This window comes from Haliotis rubra, unplaced genomic scaffold (genome assembly GCF_003918875.1).
Source record: "Haliotis rubra isolate DU_JTF1 unplaced genomic scaffold, ASM391887v1 Scf225, whole genome shotgun sequence".
NCBI lineage: Eukaryota > Metazoa > Mollusca > Gastropoda > Lepetellida > Haliotidae > Haliotis > Haliotis rubra.
This window is the reverse complement of record NW_025766281.1, coordinates 427,347-448,538: the sequence shown is the minus strand read 5'-3', so window position 1 is coordinate 448,538 and position 21,192 is coordinate 427,347. Positions and strand designations below refer to the sequence as shown.

At 41.6% G+C, this 21,192-nt stretch overlaps 1 protein-coding gene across 1 annotated transcript; it reads right to left on the bottom strand.

Annotated features, from left to right (window-relative positions):
* Positions 1-456: 456 nt before the first annotated feature.
* Positions 457-9,079, bottom strand: LOC124277650 (G patch domain-containing protein 3-like). The gene is given in 6 exon segments (XM_046713376.1): positions 457-730; positions 3,890-4,199; positions 5,726-5,900; positions 6,421-6,794; positions 6,797-6,979; positions 8,525-9,079. Coding segments are annotated over 6 exon segments (1,602 nt in total). The 5' UTR covers positions 8,904-9,079; the 3' UTR covers positions 457-549.
* Positions 9,080-21,192: the final 12,113 nt, after the last annotated feature.

Genomic DNA, 21,192 nt, shown 5'->3' with positions numbered 1-21,192 from the left:
AGTATATAATCAAGGGACACAACTCCACACCACGAATGGTTCCATCTTCTGGTACAGTATATAATCAATGAGGAAATACCATGTTGTATTCTGTTTTCATCATCCTAAATCAAGAGCTGGTCTAAGAAAGGTTAAATCAGGTATGAGTGGTTATAATTCTTGAAGTTGATGATATCAAATACTTGATAGAAAAGAAACAGGATATTAGAAAACTACCTGAAGAGTAACAGGTTTCCATGAAGTTTAGTGAGTGAGTGAGTTGGGTTTACACCATTTTTTTCAATATTCCAGCAATATCACGAAAGGGGACACCAGAAATGTGTTTACATTGTACCCTTGTGGGGAATCGAACGTGGTCTTTGGTGTGACGAGCAAACACTTTAACCACTGTGCCACCCACCAACACATCCAGACCAGGTGAGAAATAGGATTCAGTTGACAAAATGAACACAGTAAAACAGCAAAATACAAAATTTATTATTAAAATAAAAATCTGTATGACCAGTGTAACAAGTAATATTTCACAGAATGCTATCTTCATCAAAGTCATCAAGAATCGGTGTTCTCCGTTCGGTGTTTCAGTCCATAGTGGTCGTTCCTCCGCAATAACTTCTCTGGGGGATCAACAACATCTGGATCATCATACTTTGTTGTGATCAAGGTCTCCGTCCGAATGAACTGTCTCTTTGTGTTTTGAGCTCCGAATCGGATGAGTTTCTCGCCATGGTACCTAAACAAATCAAAACAGTGGTTAAAATATGGAGAGGTTCCTGGTAACATTTGCTTTGCTGCACTGGTCTCTCACTGTCTGAAATGACACGACATGGCCCTGGTGCTGAGAGTGAGTGTAGTTTTATGCCGCACTCAGCAATATTCCAGCTATATCTGCAAATAATCGAGTCTGGACCAGACAATCCAGTGATCAACACTATGAGCATTGATCTACATTATTGGAATATGATGACATGTTTCAACCATGGGTTAATCAATCAGTGTCTGACCACCCGATCCCATTAGTCTGCCTCTTACGACAAGCATGGGTTACTGGAGATCAATTCTGACCCGGATCTTCACGGGGTACGACAAGCATGGGTTACTGAAGATCAATTCTGACCTGGATCTTCACGGGGTACGACAAGCATGGGTTACTGAAGATCAATTCTGACCCGGATCTTCACGGGGTACGACAAGCATGGGGTACTGAAGATCAATTCTGACCCGGATCTTCACGGGGTACGACAAGCATGGGTTACTGAAAATCAATTCTGACCCGGATCTTCATGGGTCTGGTGCTGAGAATCAATGTTATCTTTACATGCAGTACTGTCATTTAAACATTCCTCAGCCAAATTACATATGAGCTTGATAGGAAACATTATGCCAAACACCAGATACAATACAGAGTGGCAGAGTAGATAAAAGTTTATTGATCTTCAAGAGTATTTCAGTTTGAACACTGCCACTTTTATGGAAGATGTACAACAAAGGGTGCAGATCATGAGACAGCACACAGCTGAAGCCTACAAGCACAGTTATATCATGGTACAGAACGACTAATAATGGATGGAATTTGAAACCATTAACAGCATTATGCACAGCTTTCCATTCTCTAGTACAGATCAGGAAATGACAGGTAAAATATGACTTGGCTTGGTAATGGACACGACTCTTAGTCAATGATATAGTAGAAATATAGGGTTAAAACTATAATCACTATCATTTTTATTTAATTTTTTTTCATTATCCTTTATTATTGTTAGTATTTATACATTTTATTTTCTATATCTTATTTTATTTATTTATTTTTATATTTTATATATTCATTGCTAATAATTTATTGTATCATGTCCAGTACAATGCATCTCTACATGAAAAAAAAGACCCCCCCCAAAAATGTTAATCAGCTTAACTAAACCCTTTGGCGAGAGAGCGAGTGAGTGAGTGAGTTTTACGCCACACTCAGCAATATTCCAGCTATATGGCAGCAATCTGTAATTAATCGAGTCTGGACCAGACAATCCAATGATCAACAGCATGAGCATCGATCTACGCAATTGGGAACCAATGACAAGTGTCAAGCAAGTCAGAGAGCCTGACCACCAAATCCTGTTAGTCTCCTCTTACGACAAGCATGGGTTACTAAAGATCAATATCCTAACCCGGATCTTCACGGAGTGAGTGAGTGAGTGAGTGAGTGAGTCCTATCTAAACAGGTTTAAAACCACTTTGAACATTATTCCAGGTACATCACAGAGCGAAAGCAAGTGATGAAGTGATGCAGATGTTCACCACTTTGGTTAAATCCATGAGGGGCGGTGGTGTAGTCAGTCAGTTAAACCCATGAGGGGCTGTGGGGTAGTCAGTCAGTTAAACCCATGAGGGGCGGTGGGGTAGTCAGTCAGTTAAACCCATAAGGGGCGGTGGGGTAGTCAGTCAGTTAAACCCATGAGGGGCGGTGGGGTAGTCAGTCAGTTAAACCCATGAGGCGGTGGGGTAGTCAGTCAGTTAAACCCATGTGGGCGGTGGTGTAGTCAGTCAGTTAAACCCATGATGGGCGGTGGTGTAGTCAGTCAGTTAAACCCATGAGGGGCTGTGGGTGTAGTCAGTCAGTTAAACCCATGAGGCGGTGGGGTAGTCAGTCAGTTAAACCCATGAGGGGTGGGGGTAGTCAGTCAGTTAAACCCATGAGGGGCGGTGGGGTAGTCAGTCAGTTAAACCCATGAGGGGCGGTGGGGTAGTCAGTCAGTTAAACCCATGAGGGGCGGTGGGGTAGTTAGTCAGTTAAACCCATGTGGGGCGGTGGTGTAGTCAGTCAGTTAAACCCATGATGGGCGGTGGTGTAGTCAGTCAGTTAAACCCATGAGGGGCGGTGGTGTAGTCAGTCAGTTAAACCCATGAGGGGCGGTGGTGTAGTCAGTCAGTTAAACCCATGAGGGGCGGTGGGGTAGTCAGTCAGTTAAACCCATGAGAAGCGGTGGGGTAGTCAGTCAGTTAAACCCATGAGGCGGTGGGGTAGTCAGTCAGTTAAACCCATGAGGGGCGGTGGGGTAGTCAGTCAGTTAAACCCATGAGGGGCGGTGGGGTAGTCAGTCAGTTAAACCCATAAGGGGCGGTGGGTAGTCAGTCAGTTAAACCCATGAAGGGCGGTGGGGTAGTCAGTCCGTTAAACCCATGAGGGGCGGTGGTGTAGTCAGTCAGTTAAACCCATGAAGGGCGGTGGGGTAGTCAGTCAGTTAAACCCATGAGGGGCGGTGGGGTAGTCAGTCAGTTAAACCCATGAGGGGCGGTGGGGTAGTCAGTCAGTTAAACCCATGAGGGGCGGTGGGGTAGTCAGTCAGTTAAACCCATGAGGGGCGGTGGGGTAGTCAGTCAGTAATACCCATGAGGGGCGGTGGGGTAGTCAGTCAGTTAAACCCATGAGGGGCGGTGGGGTAGTCAGTCAGTTAAACCCATGAGCACAAGCATGGTGCTGACAAAGCCAGAAACATAATGAAAAACCAAGTTTCCCCAAGGGATGCAACTCCGCCCAGCACACTGCAGTGCCATAAAGGGCAGGGTAACCAGTGCCCCTTCCAACTGTAAACAGTGAGTGACCACCACCACCATATAGCTGGAATATTACTGAGTGTGGCATTAAACAACAAACAAACAAACAAAACACTAAACAATATGTCAGTAAGGTTTTATGCCACTTTTAGGACTACTGAAGCAACATCACGGCTGGATGTACCAGAAAGGAGCTTCACATACAGTACCCATGTGTGGAATCAAACCCAGGTCTTCGGCGTGACAAGTGAGAGCATAACCACAAGGCTACCTCGACGCTCCCAACTTGATAGAACAACATCATGCTTTAAAACTTCTGATGTATAATACGAGCAGCACTTACCCAAATCCCTTCTTGTCCCGAGGGTGTTGTCCATCGTTGTCCAGGGCGTCGGATATTCCAGTGATGGTGTTCCCCAGCCCCTGTCCTTCCTGCCAACCCTGACGTTCCAGCACCTTCCGTCCAATGCCTTTCGTATGTTTTTCAAACTTCCCGATGCCCACAGAGAACCGGTCTGTTTCTTCCAGGCCCTGGCGGCGCCGCTGATCCTGACGGAGGGTGATGTAGTCCCTGGCGTCCAGGTCCCCAGCCCCATCCTCGTAATAACCACTCATGTCGACATTCAGGTCATCTGCCGTCTGCTCGTCAAAGTCTGCAACATGTAGATACAAATCTGGATCATTTCTGTATCACCTAAGCATGAAACTGAAATTCAAATAACATGAGAAGCATGTACATTAACATAGTCAAATAAACATATAATACACAAAAAATACAGAAAACATAGGCCTAATACATGGCAACATCTTAAACCCACCTCCATCCTTCCCCTTCCAGTACTGGGCGTCCGTGTAGAACACCAGCCCACTGCCACCCTCCACTCACCTCCCTCCTTCTCCTGCCAGTACTGGGCGTCCGTGTAGAACACCAGCCCACTGCCACCCTCCACTCACCTCCCTCCTTCTCCTGCCAGTACTGGGCGTCCTTGTAAAACACCAGCCCTCTGCCACCCTTCACTCACCTCCCTCCTTCTCCTGCCAGTACTGGGCGTCTGTGTAGAACACCAGCCCTCTGCCACCCTCCACTCACCTCCCTCCTTCTCCTGCCAGTACTGGGCGTCCGTGTAAAACACCAGCCCACTGCCACCCTCCACTCACCTCCCTCCTTCTCCTGCCAGTACTGGGCGTCCGTGTAAAACACCAGCCCACTGCCACCCTCCTCCACTTCCTCCTCCTTCTCCTGCCAGTACTGGGCATCCGTGTAAAACACCAGCCCACTGCCACCCTCCACTCACCTCCCTCCTTCTCCTGCCAGTACTTGGTGTCCCTGTAAAACACCAGCCCACTGCGACCCTTCTCTCACCTCCCTCCTTCTCCTGCCAGTACTGGGCATCCGTGTAGAACACCAGCCCACTGCCACCCTCCACTCACCTCCCTCCTTCTCCTGCCAGTACTGGGCGTCTGTGTAGAACACCAGCCCTCTGCCACCCTTCACTCACCTCCCTCCTTCTCCTGCCAGTACTGGGCGTCTGTGTAGAACACCAGCCCTCTGCCACCCTCCGCTCACCTCCCTCCTTCTCCTGCCAGTACTGGGCGTCTGTGTAGAACACCAGCCCTCTGCCACCCTTCACTCACCTCCCTCCTTCTCCTGCCAGTACTGGGCGTCTGTGTAGAACACCAGCCCTCTGCCACCCTTCACTCACCTCCCTCCTTCTCCTGCCAGTACTGGGCGTCCGTGTAGAACACCAGCCCACTGCCACCCTCCACTCACCTCCCTCCTTCTCCTGCCAGTACTGGGCATCCGTGTAGAACACCAGCCCTCTGCCACCCTCCACTCACCTCCCTCCTTTTCCTGCCAGTACTGGGCATCCATGTAAAACACCAGCCCACTGCCACCCTCTACTCGCCTCCCTCCTTCTCCTGCCAGTACTTGGCGTTCTTGTAAAACACCAGCCCACTGCCACCCTCCACTCACCTCCCTCCTTCTCCGGCCAGTACTGGGCGTCTGTGTAGAACACCAGCCCTCTGCCACCCTCCACTCACCTCCCTCCTTCTCCTGCCAGTACTGGGCGTCCTTGTAAAACACCAGCCCACTGCCACCCTCCACTCACCTCCCTCCTTCTCCTGCCAGTACTGGGCGTCCTTGTAAAACACCAGCCCACTGCCACCCTCCACTCACCTCCCTCCTTCTCCTGCCAGTACTGGGCGTCCGTGTAGAACACCAGCCCACTGCCACCCTTCTCCCACTTAAGTTCAATCTCCTCCTCAAACAGCCTCTCTTTCAGTCTCTCCTGGTTGTCAGGGTCGTCAGCGACGGCTTCGTGTCTCTCCCATTCCTCGCAGGAATCATTGTCCTGAAAACACATACATATACAACTTTCAATACTTTAAACAAAAACTTTTCACAGTACTCAACCAAATCACTGAAAGGAACATCAATAAGGAGTCTGAAATGTTCAACCACATCGGGATTTGAACTGTTGGGAGTCATGCCAATCTGACAATCATGCCAATCTGACAATCATGCCAATCTGACAATCATGCCAATCTGACAATCATGCCAATCTGACAATCATGCCAATCTGCCAATCATGCAAATCTGACAATCATGCCAATCTGCCAATACTATTGTTTTAGTATAGCATTGCAGCTTATTTTGGGATGAAAACTTTAGTGAAACCAATGATCATGATCGTGTGTTGACAGCATACCCATGTGACACACATTTGCATAACGACTTGCAGCACCTTGTATGATTGGGACACCTGCCCCTCGGTGACTACTGCCGAAGAGCATTTTGAAATGAAAATGAAAAAGTCGCTGACCAAAAATTCAAAACATTTACAAAATTAATCAGTCTGATAAAAATTTCACCTCATTTGAATCATCTTGCTGCATCATCATTTTTTCCTCTATCTTTTCATCCATCAGCTCCTTTGTCTTCTTCCTCTCTAGTTTCTTCCTTGCTTTCTTCTCCTTTCTTGACAACTCCTTTTCTCCATCCTTCCTCTGTTCCTCATCCTGAATCAAAGTGGACCCCTCCACGTTCCCTAAGGACCCATCAACACTGACAAGTTCATGACCCTCTCCCGTGTAAACTGTCCAATCAGCTTCCTCCTCATCTACAGAGTTACCATGACTACGATAAGACCTAGGGCCAGTATACTCGTAAGGAACACTACCATATTTCCGGTTGGTGCGAGTTTTGGGGAAGGACAACCCCAGTTTCTTTATCACTGACGGTGGAGTCGACACTCTTTGATAAAATCGAGAAAGTCCTTTGTGGGTGTACCAACATTTCCATTTGGCATGATGTCTGGTGGATGCAACTCTGGCAAGCTCAGGAGATCAGATGATGTGAAGTCTCTGCTGTCAGATGGAGTTAGTTTAATTTCTGATCTAGTTTTGTAAATTTTTTCACTCGGTTGGTCACCTGAAAAAGAGAATAATATGAATTAAGTATAGCACTTCTTTGAATAGCATTTCAGTTTAATCATCCCAAACTGGTTTCCATGGAATTAGTGCTTGAGTGACTCAGCAAATAAATTCCAGGAGATATTGCTACAAACAGGATAGTGAACTGCATCACAATGCTTTGTACACTATAGTAATGTTGGTTCATTAGTTTGTGGTGTAACGCCAAACTCAACAATATTCCAGCAATATGGCAGTTGTCATAAATAATCGAGTCTGGACCAGACAATCCAATGATCAACAGCAAGAGCATCAATCTTTGCAAATGGGATACAATGACTTGTGTAAGTTAGTACCGTAAGCCAAGTCAGTGAGTCTGACCACCCGATCCTGTTAGTCGCCTCTTACAACAAGCATGGGATGCTGAAGGGAACAGGTCAAAATGGCCACACAACAAAAATGGCCACACTGACCCTAGTCAAAATGGCCACACAAAAAGTCAAAATGGCCACAACCCCTAGTCAAAATGGCCTTACCAAAAAGTCAAAATGGCCATAGAAAAAGTCAAAATGGCCATACATTATTTATTTTCAGATTAATGAGCATTGTTCTTGAAATGCTTTTGTCATTTTTACACCTTGATATCAAATAATGTAACATGGGAAAATGGTATGAGTATTAAAAATTAAAAAATAATGTATGGCCATTTTGACTTTTTCTATGGCCATTTTGATTTTTGATGTTTTTGATGTGGCTTTTTATTTTGACTTTTTTATTTTGACTGGGACCCTGCTGAAGACCAATTCTAACCTGGATCTTCACTGGTCTATTGTGATGTACCTGGAATCTCGTTGAGTGCAGCGTGAAACAACAAACAAGCAAACAAGTTTTAATGAGAACAGGTGGTTAGCACTTGGTCTGAGCATTTAGTTGTGGACCAAAGTCGTGGATCACAGTGTCAAACACTGCATGGACAAAAGGTTTGTCCACACAAATGTATTGTCTATTCATTGTTTATTCATTGTACTGATTTATTGTACTGTTAACAAGACAGGTTATTAGGTTTCAGTTTGTGTACATGCGAACAGTTCGTGAAAACACACGTGACAACAACTTATTTCACGAAAAGCTCGAGCATGCAAAAAGCATGCGTTTTAGCAGGGTGCAGGGTTCGAAGTGAAATTGTAGTAAGTTTATTTCAATATGTTAATAAGGCAGTTGAGATTGTCAGTTGGTGGTGGTCATTTAGGTGTTAGATTGTTTGACAGAAGTTTAGTGTAATAGAAAGTTAGGAATGTAATAATTGTAAATGAAATAAAAGGTAAATAAAGACAAATATTAGATTCTGATTTAGTGGTTTCGTTTGATATCACAGCTAGTACAGTTCCTGCTGACCACTAGATTTCATAGACTTGTATATCTATAGGCCGGTTATAATCTATCTACAGCTGGACGGTTTGCTGCATGTGGGCTAACTGTTTCAAACATTCCGTCTGAAGCTGTTACTAGTTTGCACGATGCCCTTACTAAACTTCATTTTGTGACATTATGCTTTCTGACTTACCGTCTTCAGTCAGTTTAATTTTAGTTATATGGCAATAACTTGGGATAGAATCGCCATTCCTGTCCAGCCAATGTTTTCTGTGATACATTTTGATAAGTGTCAACAACTTGTCAGCTTTGAGCCGGACAACACAACAAGTTGTTCCCTTCCTTACTGGATCCCTGGTACATGGCGACTGTTTCACTTCAGTCTCTTGTTCCGGAATTTTCATCGTTTGTGTTTCTGGCCTATGACGAAAATGAAAACAATCAAAACCACGGGTTTCAATAAACTGTGAAAAATAGTTCCTGATGTCTTTGGAATGGTAATCCGGAGGTATATTGTTGATAATTGCATATACCATGCTTTCACTTTGTTTATGTTTCTCTTTGGCTGCCATTTTTTCTGTACGGTGATGAGCGACTTTTGATCCTTGCACAATACAAGGTCGAAATGGGGAAATTTCACGCCTAGTTATCAACTAATATGTCTGTAGATTGACTGGCATCGTATAAATATCCATGTATACTGAATGTTTACGCTAAACAACCGAAAATATATTTCTGTGTAATATAGATGTATGACAAATCACCTGACAGTCAAGTACAAATGATTGCGTATAATTTTTCATTTAACACCGTTCAGGGGAAAACCCTACGTCTGACATACGTCATTCGGTATTTATTTTTAGAACGGCTCAGTCCATCTTGAGAATAACATATATTGTAAAATCTATCAGGCGGCTTCTGTCGATAAAATATGTTTCAAAAAGCCATAGTTTTACATTGTACGATGAAATTATTATCTGCAGAGTGCAAGAAACGTAAGACTCGCCCTACACTCCGGTCACAAACGCATGTTAAATTTTAAATGCAGCTTACAACCCCTGCAGGTAAAACTATGAGTACATCCCATATGGATAGTATATTCAAGACAACTAGTATCATATCCGCACGGATTCAACGGACCTTCCCGTGAAAACTTTCGAACTTATCAAGACGTTATGAAAAAGTCAGGCTTAAATTTGCTTTCTGCTTTGAACCACTCTCCCTCATAATGAATAATTCTAACAGCCAATTTATGCAAAACATTTCCTAACTTATTTTAATCTCGTTGTTCATGACAATATGACCTATAAACGTTGTTAAGTATTGACATAGGGCACGAGTGATGTTGGGCTGACAATGGAAATGTTTGGAAGACATTCCTGACCCACTAAGACCATTAATTCTTTTATAATGAATCTTCAATAATGAAAAAAGGAATATTGATGGATCATTACGTCCCGGTGTTTTAAAGACGATCAGAAATAAGTAATAGCTTAAATAAAAAAATAAAAACACTCGTCTATTGTCCCTTTCAATTTTAATGTATTGCATAAAAAACATAACTATTTCAAATTGTATCTTAAAAACGTACGAGAAGAAAAAAAAGAGAAAGAAACAGCATCTGGCCTTGTGGGTAAATAACTTTGCTGCAAGTGCAAAACATTTTGTTCATAATCTATGCGCGTGACATCTTGCTAATATAAAAATAAACAAACGTGCGTCAAACGCGTGTGCGTGTGTGTGTCCGATATAGATATGTTAGATACTATACACTATCCAAATCAAATACTGTAATATCCATAGCAACTTCACTGTAAATTATCATTCAAAAATGTTTTCGAATATATGTAGGGTATAGTGGTGGTCCGATTAATTGAAATAATCGAAGATTGGTCGCAGTGACTAAACGACCAAGCAATCGATCATGTTTTTTCATAATCGAACACAAACAATTCTGGAACACTTGTTGCATTAACAATGTATTTCACACGGTTGGTTTTGTCTGTTACATTTCATGAGCACTACAAGCTCGTCCAAGTCATGATTGAATTTATCTTAAAGACCCCCAAGAAATTTATGTTCCTAACATACAAGTCATCCTTTAAAGATGAGCAATTTGAAAAAAAAACCCCAAAACCCCCAAAGAACTACATAGTTTTTTCTTTATGTTTTTGTGCAAACAAACATAACCAGGAAAATCTGATAAATGATGCTAACCAATTATTTTCAATGATTGATCGGTTGTAATGAACCAATAGTCAATTAAGAGATTTTAACCAATTCCCAACACTAGGGCATGGGATCTCTGGATACATTTCGAATTGGAATACATGTAGTTTGCCTATCAACAGACATATATATGAGAGCAAACCTCGGGAATAGCAAGATATAATCTTTCAATCCAAATGTCGATAGTCTAACAAAATGTCTTCAGGGTGTTTTTAGGTGGAGATACAAAAACAATATATCTACCACTAAATGGAAAACTGATATTCTCGAGTAGAATATATAGCGTCTATCAACGATTTATTTAGCTGATTTCTAGCAGGGTCGGTTTTCAAGGTTCATTACCTTGACATGCACTGTTTTCTGTGGAAGTAATTATTTTCAGTTAATGAACACATTTAGTTAAAGAAGCCCACACCAGATACTCTTACAGAGTCAGAGAGTGTGTACTAGCCAGTAAAATAAACCCCGCAAATTTGACTAACCAACGCCAATGTAATGTATGTTGCATTAACTAATTGTAGGCATAGTTTACGATAATGGATTTTTTATGCAATAATATATTAATAATGTGTCAATTTATATAGCGCCAAAATCCACACCAGGTATGCCCATAGCGCTAGTTGGCCCGCCTTGGGCCGACTTTTAGGTCATCCCATTAAAAACCTTTCAAATGACTAGTTCTCACTTTGAACGTTCAACAGAGTACCTTATAAAACGACATAAAGCAGTTTCGAGGAAAGTACAATAATGGGATTAGTTTAAGTCACGTGGTCTATGTGAGTCAGATTCCCGGCAAATTGATGAACGGAGCAGTGTGACAGTTGAGGTACATAGTCGCGACAACCCGGAACTGAATACACCAGTGGCAGCGTGACATTCAGATATCAACGTCTTAATTGGATTATTCTTGACAGGTAAGGTTCATTGATTGAAAAGAATAACTCGATTGTAGTCTAAGAATTCACGTGCCGGCCCGGGACAGATGGGTGATATTTTTGACAGAACCAGTTGCATGTGCTCGTACTCTAGGCAAACTTCGCCGGCAAGAATGAAGAAGAAGTGCAGGATCAAATATTGACCTACTGCACTGAGCGGTTTACAAGTCTCGTGCTTCTCTAGGAGTAGCTTCTGTCTTAAACCGGTGGACATGACCCACGTGGATGTGTCATCCACGAGTCACACTTGTCAGTGCCAGCATAAACAGAACCAGATAAGGCCCAATGTCTACAGACTACAAAATCAATAGGGCTAGAACGGAAATAAAAATCAATAAATCAATTGCTTAAAGTCGAAACTGTCAAATCGGAACCTATAATTTATTATTTTGAGCTAATTTTCAATGGAGAGGAATTCGGAAATTTCAGTGGATTACTCATAATAATTTATTTTGAATGTATCATGTTTGGCAATTTCATTCAATATTTATCATCTACACAATCTACTGTCTCAAACTGTGGGATTTGATGTCATATCTTGTTCCCTAATCAAATCCATTATCACATATTTCATCATCATCATCATCATCATCATCATCATCACCGCCACCAATACATGTTTGACTCATAATTAGTAAAGTAAATATGAAAAATGTTTTGGTAACAACTAGATGCAAAATAATAAATAAAATACTGTGGCATACTCCATCTACACATTTTCTTTTGAATCAAAAAATGAAATCTGTATTTAGCATATTTGGAATCATTGTAAGGAACAATGTTTTAGATCAGGAATTTAAAAAAAATCAAAACAATCTTGGCCCAGAATTGTGGTCATAGTAATGTAAGACACTGAAAATGTTTTTACAGAGTTGTGTCCCTTGTATGCCAGGATCAGCTTAATATGTAGAATAATCTATAACTGAGTGAAATATTGGCATAAGCAGCCTGTGCCCAAACCTTTTGAATCTGCTTGCCTGATCATATATTTTGATGTTATTGTAGAGCTATTCATAATTGGGCATGTTATGATCATTCACTTATGTATTTGCTCAATCAACCGGTATCCCTTCATGAATTCAATTAATTATTCATAATCACTTGAATCACAAATTCATTCATTTATTTAATTCAATAGGGATGTGGTGACTGGTCATTGTGTTGATAAATTAGCACTGACATCATGGTCAAACAGGTTGAAGAATTTATTTTGTTATTGTTTCGCTGAATATAATAAATAATACCTATTCTGCTTACTTGTTACCCAGTATTCTTTATCAGGGTTTGAAATACCCCATATATTAGTGTGCCATGGCACGGTGAATATTGAAATGGCACGGCTAAAAAATGTTCTCTGTGCCCTTTTGACACGCCTAATGTTTAAGAGACATAACTCACATTTAGTCATTTAATCCCCAAAACAATTATTTTTTTCCAAATTGAATAATACCATACATATTTGAATGCTCATAAACCGATTTCGTTATTTAACAATAAATTATAAATGATCATCATCATTGTCATTTATTCTAAAAACATGTGGGCATACTCGATTTCTGAAAGACACACCTAGAATATTTGTCTGGTGCCCTAAGGCACATTTAGAAAAAAAGTATTTCTATCCCTGAATTTATAATGATATACATCATCTTTACCTCACTGGATTTATTGCAGCTCCAATAGTTATTAGTCTAAAGAGATTGTCAAGTTAAAATACTGATCATACTGTACCAAACCTTTGAGACAGGTGGATAAAGTCTGGTTGCATGGTATAAACCATCATTTAAAAACTGACTAACTTAGGGCAGGCGTCTGGCAGCTACATCCGTTTTAATATCTTTTTTCCCCCATGAAGATCAGGATTAAAATTGGTTTTTAGCAACCATACCTGTCTTGAGAGACAACTAACAGGTGTGGTGGTCAGGCTCACTGACTTGTTTGACACATGTCATTGTATCCTTTGTGTAGATCAATGCTCATGATGTTGATCACGGGATTGTCTGGTCCAGTCTAAATTATTTACAGACCACCGCCATATAGCTGGAGTATGCTGAGTGCCCCATTATACAACAAAATGACATTTTCAGGCCATTTATTTTTCTTATTTCTTTCTCCAAAGAATAAGAATAATATGAAACATTAATTTGTGTATGTTATTTTATCGAGTTTTTTAAGGATAATGAAAAAAACAACACCAGTGCCAAATATAATTTTGTCTCCACATCTTGGCTGACAGAGCAAGAAAATATATACAAAAGATAAAATTGATGTTGCTTGACATGTTATGTCTATTAACATGTTCAACCGAACATGCTTGGAATATCTCATATATGGCTGTGTAAATTAAATATAGAGTTAATAGTTGTTACTCAACCAAACCCAACGCCATCAAGTACACGAAATGCTTTTCTGGTAATATTGGGATTGGCTTAATGTCGTTTTCAATCACTGCTTTGTGGAATTGGTCGATTGTGATAGTATCGATGGAACAAATGGATTGTGCTAACATTTTTTAGTTTTCATGTAACCATGGAGACCACATGTGCTGCTACAGAATTCAACTTGGAATAATGCTGCAGTATTGCAGTGTAATCATTCCATGGCTCGGTTTGCAATACTACCAGTATCGTACAAACATGAATGTCACAATACTCTAGGCAAACCAATCAGTGTAAAAGGTTTGAAGCTTAAAAGAGATTGCATTTGGTCTTTGGTAGCAATTTCAGTGGAAGTTCAAAAACTGTTGTAATTTGGTCAAGACCTTTATCATATTTGTACAGTATATAATGATAAAATGAAATGAATATAATCTGAAATCAATACTTTTCATTTCATATACATGAGATGCATGGGTAAACATGAACAAAGAAAGCAAAGAGCTGTTGAATTTTAAATCCATTTATCTACCTGAGTTGTAACGAGTCAAAACATGTTGACAAGGAAAATGTTAAATGCTAATTTTGGTCAACAAATCTGATGATTTTTACAACAATTTCTAAAAGATCTTTTCATTTCGTTGATAATTCAGTGGACCAGGGGGCGGTGGGGTAGCCTAGTGGTTAAAGCGTTGGCTCGTCACGCCGAAGACCCGGGTTCGATTCCCCACATGGGCACAATGTGTTAAGCCCATTTCTGGTGTCCCCCGCCTTGATATTGCTGGAATATTGCTAAAAGCGGCGTAAAACTAAACTCAGTCAGTCAGTCAGTGGACCAGACAGGGTGACCCTTTCATACCCTGTCCTTTCATGGTGACCTGGGAAATATTTTTGTTTCTATTTGTTATTGAAATGTTTGTTGGGATGCTTCTTTACTGCTTGGCTAGAACTGCTGCGTTTGTTTTGAAGAAGATTGATGACAGAAATAAAATGCTTAACATGTTAAGACAGCAAATATTCGTTTGCGGAAGTGAAATTTAATCTCACACCTTGGACTGGAAGAATTGATCTGTTTGTGGTAGGAATATCAGAATTGTTTTGGTTTGTATGACAAATTATGATTTCAAAGTTTTGTTTGCGCTGATCATGGCCCAAGGTTTGTTATCTCCATTCTGGGGCGGTGGGGTTACTTGAGCCCAGTGGTTGAAGCGTTCACTTGTCATGACAAAGACACAGGTTTGAATCCCCACAGGGGTACAATGTGTGAAGCCTATTTCTGGTATCCCCACCATGATATTGCTGTAATATTGCTAAAAGCAGCGTAAAACACAACTCACTCACTGACACCCATCTCCATTTTTGTGCTTGTACATTTTACCAAGGTGGTAAACATCTGAGATCCTGCATCACTTTGGTCTTTTCACTTAAAGATATATTACATTGATACTCTTCATATGATCTTATGATCATGAAGGGTAGATATGATAATACTCCAAGAGAAAACAGATTGTCTAAATTTTGTACATTAAATGTAATTTAAGTTGAGTTGCACTATTTGTTGGTATGTCCCTACTACACTGATTTAAGGATAAAATAGAGGTGGTGGAGTAGCCCAGTGGGTAATGTGTTCGCTTGTCACACCAAAGACTCAAGTTTGATTCCCCACATGGAATCAAAACCATTCACATGGCACTAGAGCTGTGTATTGTGGCCTAAGTGGCGAAATGATATCTCCCGATACCAGTTTAATGAGACGAGACGATATATCATGAAAGTATTGGCCAGGAACCTGCGAGACGATTATCATCACGATACAATAGTGGTGATATGATACTTATCCCGAAACTTTACAAACTTTGTATGTATATATCCACCTTGCTTTAGTCTATAGAAGAAACTGTTTGCAAACATTGTGATTGCATGCCATTAGTGTTATCTGACTTTGTACTATAGGCCTGTGGCCTCTTCAGTACTGGTATAAAAAATTTGATTTTATATTTCGGAAATACTGAAACAACTATATCGCAAATCAATATGCACCAAGACCCAAACTCAGATGTGATAGTTTGGGACATTTAGCCATCCAAGAAATTTGTTATATATATATGGTGAATATATTTTTCCTTGATTAAGACAATGTGCATACATTTGTACTGCCAGTCTTTACCAATAGGCAGCATTCAAGTGATGTTTCATTTGAAACTGGCTTCCACAGGTGATATCATGTGGCTGATATCAACTGATATCCTATAGGAGATGAAATTGTTCCACATTGCTTTGCAGACCATTGTGACATCATTGCTTAACATGACATCACAATCAAATGACACGTGTAATTGTTTTGCCTTAGGCTTGTTCAAGATGAAGGTACAGGTTTTGAAAAAAAGATTTTAGATGATGAATAGAATCTCGAATGTATGTCTTCTAAGCACAAATATATCGACAATTGTTACAATTAAAGACACCCCGAGAAAGCCTTTAGTTATTTGCCTCTATCAATTCATCTGGACATATTTCATCTCAGACAAGAATAAAGAAATTAATAATCAGTGGATATCAAACACTGCTAATTCCTTGTCCAGACAGATAGAGCCAGTTATTGACTTTCTGTCACTCAGATTCCAACTGTAGCATAACGAGTCGCTTACCTGTAGGGCACCAAGTAGTGCACTTGTACAGGTAATCAAGCATTCAGTAAACACAGGTAAGACCATGTGGATCAGCGCTTGATGAGTCAATGTCCATAGGTCTGGTCATTTAATCCCCTTGTCAGTTGGTCAATACCTGGAGTAATATGCAATAATACCATGCTAACAAGCTTTCAGGTGAGATTTCAAGGTGAATGGATGGCATGTTAATCAATAGCTGATGAAGTGATTTTCCATATTGATATCATTAATTAGTGATCAGTTGACACTTAAAGAAGATCAGTTGTTGTAATGAACGTTGCATCTGCTGTCAGTGCCCTTGAGGTATTAATGATATCGGTTTTATCCGATTCTAGATCGCTGGCTTCTCATGCCTGTAGCCATCAGGTACTTTGGGCATTCTAGCAAATCTAGCTGACATGTCATAATATTACTGCAATACTTTTGTCATGAAGCCCAACTCACTCACTCCTTGCCAATATGGTGACTGTTTTGGAAGAGAACACACTAGTGCCGATACAAATATACTCGCAAGCACTCACGCACGCTGGCAGTGCAGTGCACTCACTCACTCACTCACTTACTCACTCACTCACTCCGTGTTTGTACTGTGCAAAATAAAATAATGAAAAGGGTCCATTAATATTGTATTGGGATATTTTGTGATAGTTAAGGCTGAATTTCGTTAAATATGTACTGCTTTTAGAAATATCTCGTGATCTGAACTTCTTTTGTTCAGTGTTTATGCATATGAGCAAGAAAAACCAAAGAGAAATTTTAAAAACAAGAGATAAAAGTATAAATTGTCGCCAGAGACTTAGGTTAGTCAAAACAGAAAGGAACTTATTAGACTTTTGCACAAATTCTAAAGTTGGTGACTTTTAAACATAAATTGTTGGGCGAAACAATCCAGCCACTTGTGTTACAATACTTCAGTCAATGAGAAATTTCCTGTTTGAACAGTGTGGCTACAACTTGTGATTATTCTGACAAGCGTTTACAATAAATTCCAGTGGCAGTTTATCTGGAGATTGCTGCTGCCGTCCTTCCTGACTACCATTTTTTAAATAACAATTAGTCAGATGTTAAACAGAAAAAACTAAAGCTATAAATATAAAATGATCCTTGTGATTGTGAGACGGCCCCTCTGTGAACTCCAACTGTGTGGATCGTTCTATATATATTTATATCCCAGGTAGGATATACAGGTGTATTGTTACTGAAGTGGTGATACGGGATGTGAGGACAATCTGCTTCAGTAAGTTGAAGGTCATGATATTTTATACATCTTTTTTCCTCCTCGAATATCTGTCTTGTTGTAAGTTGCAGAACCAAGTGTTAGCTCAGTCTGGTTGTGTCTGGGTTGAATACATGTTGTTATATCCCAGTGCTTTTATATCAGTAAACCAATGGATGATGTTATGAGCACCGCTGACACTTACAGTGACATGTTATCAGTCAGATATCACCAGCTGATTCTCTATGGTTGCCCCCTACCACAAGCAGTGGTGTGTAACAGCATGTGGCTGGGATTTGTTCTATTGATTTCTCTTACAGTAGATCTGATTATGTCACGCATTGAGGCCATACATAAGCTTTGACATGATAGAGTTGTATATGTAGATTGACATCAAGACATCAACTGACATTATTTAACACATTACCTTGGTTACTAATGCTAAGGTTGCAGGGAGGATGGTGGTGGTGGTTACTGGTTGTGAATGTGAGTGAGTGAATAAGGTTTTATGCCACCTTTAGCAAGTTTCCAGTTTTATTTAGTTGGCGTTGTAATTGTATGAATCATGGGGAATCGGTGTAATGTATGATGATGATGATGATGATGATGATGAAAAAGCACTGTCAGGTTCTGATGTAAGATTATTTCTCCAGAAATTATCATAAAACTTACATTAAATCATACATAAAGGCAGATGTCCACAATAGGCTTATTTATGATCAAGAAAATTTAAGAAATTTTAAATTTTTAACTAATCCTGCACTACTTACTTCCTGCACTTATTGCTTACGACTCGAAACGTGACTGTGCCAGACGATTGATGTTGAAAAGCGTAGACTGCGATCACTTCCTGGTCTCGGGTAAACATCCGTCTGCGCACACATCACCGGAAGGTGGCGTCAGCCACCTCAGATTATTGCTTTTCGCACGCCTCGCAAGATGTGTGGTTTGCCAGCTCGACTGTTTTGTATCCTATGAATTTGTGTTTATTGATAATAAACTGTCTTTTGGGTACTTTCCTTTGTTCTTCAGAGAGTGTAGGTATTACCTGTCTGTTTCGTTTTTCGTAGTACTGTTGTAGTGATGGTGTTTGTGATAAACACGGTAGTGTCATCACTATTATCGGTCACTTCGCCATTCAGAACACGTGGCTTCGATGTATTCGTAGTGGCTTGTTCTTGGCTCATGCTTATATGTTATACTATCATCGTATATTATTATTAAGCCTTAATTCTGGTCTCCAGTTTATGTCAGTATTTTGTGAGACGTTGTTCTCATTTATGCTGTTCTACCCCGTTACTATTATATTGTTTCACCGTGTGTTCCCCATTACTATTGTAATGTTTTTCACCGTGTGTTTGCTGGGGTTTTCTGCTATGTTGCAGTTTCTATACCACACAGGCTGTATAGTTTGTAAGGTGGGTTTCTCATAAGTGCCCTCATTCACACTGTGTGAATTGCACTTTTCCATGTTTTTCCCCGTTTTTTCACAGAAGCGCCAGGTCCAACACCGACGTCGCCTGTGACAAGCATCCAGATACTTGCCACAACACTGATGTCCTCTAGCTCTAGGGTGTCTGGCACTCCGTCTCCTTTCTCCAGGTTGCTGTTTCCAGCGTGGCAGATGTCTTACTCCTGATGCCTCAGATGCATGTGCCGCGCGCTCAGCAGTCACTGGATGTTTCGATCTCCCATTTGACTTGACCTAGTTAGCAGGGCAGTCTGGTACAACAGCGCCTCTGCTGTTCATCACTGCAGCGCCTATACGGCGCTTCTACCACATCGACTACGACCTCGGCCTGTTCCAGCGTCGTTCCTGTCTACAGGGAATGTATGATGCATCTACCTGATCCAGCGCCTGTATGGAGCTTGTAAAGCCATACTTACTCCCTCAAGCGCCTGTATGGCGTTTCTACCAGATCCAGCGCTTGTATGACGCCTATAAACCATACTCCCTCCAGCACCTGTCCGGTGTTTCTACCAGATTCAGCGCTTGTATGGCACTTATAACAACTCCATACTCGTTCACTCACTCCAGCATCTGTCCGGCGTTTCTACCAGATCCAGCGCTTGTATGGCGCCTACAACTCCATGCTCCTCACTCACTCCAGCGCCTGTCCGTTTTTTTTACCAGATACAGCGTTCTACCAGATCCAGCGCCTGTACGGCGGCTCTACTGGATCTAGCGCCTATAACATCATAGTGAGTGGCCTATAAAATCATACTCACTCACTCCCTCACTCCAGCGCCTATACCAGATTGAGCATCTATATGAAGTAACATACTGCGTCAGCGCCTCCACATCTTCAAGAGTTCGGCAGCTGTTGGTTGCGCCACTGTCTCCACTGACCTCTACGTCGGCAGACGGACACATCTTGCCCTCGAAGACTTCAACTAATATGGTACCTATACCGGGCGTGGCGTTTACGCACTCCCTTGTCTTGAATTCATCAATAGGGCAGCCCAGGTGGATGAGGAAATTAAGCGCGTGACAGTGTTTCTTCTTACAAGGCACGAGACTCAAGGGATGACGGCCCTTGATTTGTAATCCACACGGATGCTCCTTCCTATCTCAACTTAGCTTTGGCTATTGACACTGTCTCTCAAGACCTGACAGAGATGAATCCGTACAGGATCGTCACCTCTCTTCTATATGCATGTTGGCTTGGTAGTGGATTGTCCTCACTGTCCTTGACGAACACTTACAGGCAGTTCTCGCCAACGCAGGTGTTATTTGAGGTCAAGGATTTTCCGGTTAGGATTCAAAGCTTCCGAGGAATCTATTTCACCAATCCTAGTCCTCGACTGCCATCTTTAATAACGAGTTCAAGGACGTCTATCGAACAGTGTGTGACTTGACTCACAGGGAGATAGCGTTGACGGCCTTCAAGCAAGTCAAACATCCCTCATCACATGAATCCATGCCAGTACCTACTATAGCCTCGACGCCACACTGTTAGGTGGGCTTGGAATCAGGCGCCGGTGCGTGGTAGGAGACGTGGTGACAAGTCTTAAATCAACAAGAGAGGATATGAATGTAGCTGTGTCCCCTTCAAGGGTGACGGAAGCAGTGGCAAAAAAAAAAAAAAACAGGTTCAAGATCCACATGACTGGACACTCCCTCATCCACTAGGCCCTTGTATTATCCAAACACCCGTACAGTGGTGACGAGTGAGTTCAGACGTAATTGGTTATTTCTTGGGTGTCCATACGTCACAACATACGGACACATGGGTTCCGGCTCTTCATGGTTCTGCCTCTACGATGTGCCGGGTTCCAAGGTTTACCTGCAGGAGTACCTGCTTAGCGCAGCAACCGTGATAATTTGGTGATTTCACGTGGGCTCTCCGCCATATTGCGTAATTTGCATGTGTCCACCCGGGAATGACAGGCGGACGTTCGTCAACGTGTCGGCCTCCTGCCTCACTTACGTCAGG